Below are 5106 nucleotides of genomic sequence, written 5' to 3' on the forward strand. Positions count from 1 at the left end.
TCAATCTTGTGCATCAAAGTTTGATCATATCTGAAACGGAAATTTAACTAAACAGACGAAATTGAAGTATACACCAAATTTTTAATTAATATTTGGATGAAATTGACAGGAACATGGATTTTTTAACATAGCAAAAGTAAAACTATCCTAGTCTACACGAATTTGTCGGACAAGGGTGTCCATGCTCCACATCCTACTCTTTGTCGTCTGCCGTTTGGCTGTCGGAGGCCGTCACATATTGGCTATGGACTATTGTTAAGAACACATATTGTGCTTATTTGTAAGTTTGTAACTGATTCCATTGGCCTATGCATATATATGTTGCTGGTCCTATAACTTATACTTCTTGAAAAGTACGCAACCAATTAATTCATTCGGAAAAGATGGACGGCTACAAAGGAAAGCCCTTCCTCCAGGTTATAACAATGTAGAGTAACTTGAAACAGGAACCGAATTTATGAAAGGAAAAAACATGGTAGCTATCACCTGGCCAATGCAACAAAACACAAAGGTACAAACAGACCGTGGATTCAGTTTATGGTTGACATCCTCTATCTCTTCAAATTTTCAAATCAGCAAAAAAAAAAGAACAATGATCTTGGCTGATTTTGGCACTGACTTGTGTTAGCACATGTAAAAATAAGGTTGAAACATGAGTTTCATGCGTAGTAGCACATGTGTGGTTATTTTTTTTTTTTGCAGTGAGTCGAAGCAAAGTGGATAAAAAATACAGAAAAAAAAGATGGGATTTACATCACAAAATATGTACTTTCAGTTATGTACGCTAAAGTAAAAACATGTTTTTTTTCCAACAGTAATCCATATCCAATATTAATTAGATGCTCTTTGTTACGGGGGAAAACAAAGAAAAGAAAATAATTGCCAAATTACCACTCGCAAGAATCGAACCCAACACCTATTTTAGTTTTTCTTTTTCTTTTTTTGAGAATCACACCTTCTAGCATTAAGGTTCGTTCAGAATCGTATGCATGTCAAAAAAAAAAGGAATGTATGCATGTAAAAAAAAGGTTCAGAACGTATGCCATCTGATGGGCCATGAGTACAGATAGTGTGCAGACGTTGTTTTCACGGCGTGAGGGAACGGTACTGTGCCGTGGGTCCACACTAGAGTTCTTAATATGTACTTTCTCTGTTTCAAATTACTCGTCGCAGAAATGGATGTATCTAAAACTCTAGATACATCCATTTCTGCGACGAGTAATTCAGAACGGAGGGAGTATGGCGTTGCGTATAGCAGTATATGCCACGTTCAATGCTAGCCCAGTCTCCGATCCCAACGAGAACGAGCGCGCAACGATAACGTGTGCATGCGAGGACGAGCGCTCCTATGGATTTTCGTTCCCAACGGGCCCTAAGTAGTAATGTGTATTTTTTTCTCAAATACATGTAAATTTAGATTTGGAGCCCATTCCATTTCTCTGCAGAGGCTGGCCATGTAAATAATGTTTTTATACCAGCCGACATTAAATGTCTGGCGATCCATCTAATTCAAATCCCGCACACATGAATGGCTGGTGCTTTCACGGGGAAAACTCAGATATTGCTTGGTTTGGTGCTAAACGTTGGTAACCAATATGTAGGCAAAAGAAGAAAAAAATCAACGACTTTACAGCTGCTGCTTCTATGGTTTTCTGGGTTTCACATGGTTGCTTCGGTAAGATAGAGGCCCAAAGATGGTGACAAAGTAAGTTCACGGTGCGCCGCCGGTGGACGTAGAAAGAAGACATTATTGATTTCTACAAGGACTTACCTGTAATTTTTATTCTTATTCGGAAGTTCTTGTAAGGACCATTTTTATTAAATTTATGGCCTTGATTCTTTTCCTTAAAAAATAGAAAAGTGATTTTTTGACAGTAAAGAATAAATGCGAACGGTTCATGCCAACTTCCACGGGAGGAAGAGGAATTTCTTTTACGGACAAAATGAGTTGTAGATTGGTAGAAGATGGTTGCTGTATTTTTTTAGAAAAAAAAAATGAACGGAAGGAAAGAAAAAGAAGGCGGTCGCTTTGTTGGGTTGCTGGTGAAGCCCACAGTACATGTCGAGGTCCAGCCCAGCCCAGCACACAGGACGCACCAATCCAAAACCATTTCCCCTTTCGCCTGGTTCCTGCCTTCCCCACGCCGCACCGCCGCCTCCGCCGCACCGACGCCGTCCCGCTCGTTCTCCTCCGCCGGAACCCACCGACGCACGCCTCGAAGCGGAGCAAATCTCTGCCCGTCTCTCTACAGGATCTGGACTCGGCTCCTGCTACTCCTCCTCCCTCTGTCGGTAAGGAAACCCCTTAGCTTTGGTGCGACCTTTTGCGGTGAAGAACCGAACCGAATCCAATCCAATCCAGGAGATCTCTTTTCTTCGAGACCGGCTGCTCTCACTTCCCATCCGTAGCGTAGGCAGGCCTGTCGTAACGAGGGGTTGTGATGTTGCATCCAACGGTGCACCCGCCCATGTATATTGCCACAGCATTTGGGAATTTAAGCATCTCTTTCAGAAGGGATTTGGGGACCAAATTGGATTAACTTTGTGCCTGTGCGCGTTTCGTTAGATTTGTATACTTAGACCCTAATACACAGGTAAACAAGCTTAGGGACCAAATTCTCAGTTTGACGATATTAGCTTAGGAATCATGGCACTTGCTCTTGCATTCTATGCCTTTAATCCGAATCCCGATCATGGGTAGGGTCTGCGGATGCTCACACGACGGGGAGGAAGGAGACAAATATTTCATACTCCCTCCGTTCACTTTTATAAGTCTTTTCAGACAACTGAAATTGAGTTGTTTTGCACACTGTCTGAAATGTCTACAACACCTTATAAAAGTGAACAGAGGGAGTATATAATTTCTGGTTATATGATCCATGTAGCACTGCATCGCACGGAAGGGAGTAAATTAAATGACTCCATCACTTGCAATTGCATATAGGGTTTCAAATTTTCATAGCATCAAACCGCAAGAGGGACTGTTCAACAGTTAGCCAACTTGGATTATAAATTTGCGAGCTCCCAAAAATGTAATCATGTTCTCTGCGAACGACTGAACTAGCAATCGTGGAAGAACAAATTTTCTAACTTAGAATTTTCTTTCAGTATTTCACTCTGTCAGAATGCCAATTATCAGCGCTATGGTAAATTGCATCGTGCATTGTTCCAAATATCGGCCAGTTAATCGGCATCTCGGTCAGTTAATCACTACTCGGTAGGTCACCTAGTAGCTGATTAACTGATTTATCGGTCGGATAACTGATTTATTGGCCGATTAACTGCACAATTCGCCTATTTATCCCTACTCAGCACCCGACTGGTATGTTACCAGTTATCGATATCCTGAACATTGGCATCATGTGTCGTTCACACACTTCAGTGCAGTGGTCTATATAGGTTTTCCTTTTCAACTTGTGCTCTATCTCCGTATGTAGTGTATGGAAAAACATGAAGAAATTAAGCTGAGGTCTCGAGTGCTGCATTTCGTCTTAAAAAGTTCACCCAACAAACTCACACATGGCCCAAGTGAAGCTTTGAAACAGCATGTTCTTATTTATATTTCCCTCTTGACTCATTGGATCCTTGTTGCTGACAAGTTCCAACACTATTTTTCACTATGAAGTTGCTAACAAGTAGACAGATCTTGTGAGGTAGGTGACTGTTCAGATTCGATATTGCTGTGCTTGTTAGAGTGCCCTGACTGCACAGAAGAAAGCTGTCTCAGGAGTTCCTGTTTTGATGTACAAATAATATGTTTTTAGCTGGAGAGGCTACTCATCAGTAACACCTATTTTCTTTCGAGAAATCAGCAACCTCTATTTCTTTAGGGTAATACGGAAGTAACATTTGAGTTGCTGCAGAATTACAAGTGTTAAATTGTGTAACCGCTAGAGGGGAGCCAGGTTGAAGAAGGAAATTGAAGCCATGTGCTCACTCTATAATATTTGTACTGTCTTAACTGCCTCCTGATGCCTGCGAGATTCGCACTTGTACATAGCCTTTGCATTTTGAATTGATATCAACATGTCCCAAGTTGCCATAACATTTCCATCTCTGTGTCCTGTATGCAGCAGGGCCGAGTTGCCGGAGCAGATGGTGGGATTTGGTAGCCTCGCGCCCAAGACCAAGAACCTGGTGGTGGGCGGCGGGCTGACAGGGTTCGTCTTTGGGGTGTACTACTACACCATGAGAGCGGTTGGCAGCACTGATGAGCTGCAGGTCGCCATCGACAAGTTTGAAGACCTGAAGAAGGACGCCGCGGCCACCCCCACCGCAAACCCCTCCACCCCAGGCTCATCGTAGGAAAAAACATGCTCTTAAACTTTTGTTTACCTGTACCGAGCTTCTAAACTAGTTACCTCACAATTTGTATGATGATAATGGGTCATGTTAGATAGAGCTTTTTATGGCATGGGCGAAGTCCAGAATTAGTAATGCTTTTGTGTTGGTTATGGTGGCTGCGGTTCCTGGAAGTTTGATATACTACTACTGGAGCAGAATTTTTGGAGGCACGTTATTGCAGTTTGTTGCTATTACATTCATTTCGTTCTTGATCTCCAAGAACCTTGTAGGACCCCCCTGATCAACCTTCCTAAATTGTTCCACCTTCATGAAACAAAGCTCTCCAACATGGAAAAACTCGTAATGGACTGACCAGAGGATTCACGCCAAAGCTTCGTCCAGAAGATCTTCAAGAAACCTCCTCCAATCTTCAAAGGTTTGGCATGCAGCTCATCCTGGTAATGAAGCAAGGAATTGAGGCCAGTCCTGGGAAGATCCATACCATACTTGCATTGAGCGGCCATGCTAGGTAAAAGCTGTAAATCGCCTCACGAGAAAGGATGACCGCCTTGTCAGGTTCAGGCAATCTCTAAACCCTGATCGCTGCAGCACACACTAATTTGAACAGAAATGGGTGGATTTCAGAGGAGCTTTAGCTAGCTAGGGTTTGACCACTGGTAGCGCATATATGGCCAGCCGCAACACGGCCACGAGGGTTTATCCTGATTACAAATGTAGGCTCCTATTAATTCCTCTACTGTATTCCATCGCAGTCGTTCTTGGCACCTACAGTATTACTTCCTCGAGTGAAATTCCGCATCA

General features: G+C 42.8%; 1 protein-coding gene across 2 annotated transcripts; it reads left to right on the forward strand.

Moving 5' to 3' along the window:
- The first annotated feature begins 2067 nt into the window (after positions 1-2067).
- Positions 2068-4556, forward strand: LOC123169647 (uncharacterized). 2 transcript variants are annotated; one of them, XM_044587518.1, is made up of 2 exons: positions 2068-2292; positions 4074-4556. In XM_044587518.1, exon 2 carries the CDS (start codon positions 4096-4098, stop codon positions 4303-4305), a length of 210 nt encoding a protein of 69 aa, XP_044443453.1. In that variant the 5' UTR covers positions 2068-2292; positions 4074-4095; the 3' UTR covers positions 4306-4556. The 2 variants fall into 2 exon arrangements, with proteins under 2 accessions (XP_044443453.1, XP_044443454.1); XM_044587519.1 differs by having other exon boundaries at positions 4077-4556.
- Positions 4557-5106: the final 550 nt, after the last annotated feature.

The sequence above is a fragment of the Triticum aestivum genome, chromosome 7D (assembly GCF_018294505.1).
Source record: "Triticum aestivum cultivar Chinese Spring chromosome 7D, IWGSC CS RefSeq v2.1, whole genome shotgun sequence".
Lineage (NCBI taxonomy): Eukaryota > Viridiplantae > Streptophyta > Magnoliopsida > Poales > Poaceae > Triticum > Triticum aestivum.

What these genes read in the sequence shown, in the direction of transcription:
- LOC123169647 (XM_044587518.1), top strand. Translation starts at nt 4,096, where the DNA reads ATGGTGGGATTTGGTAGCCTCGCGCCCAAGACCAAGAACCTGGTGGTG.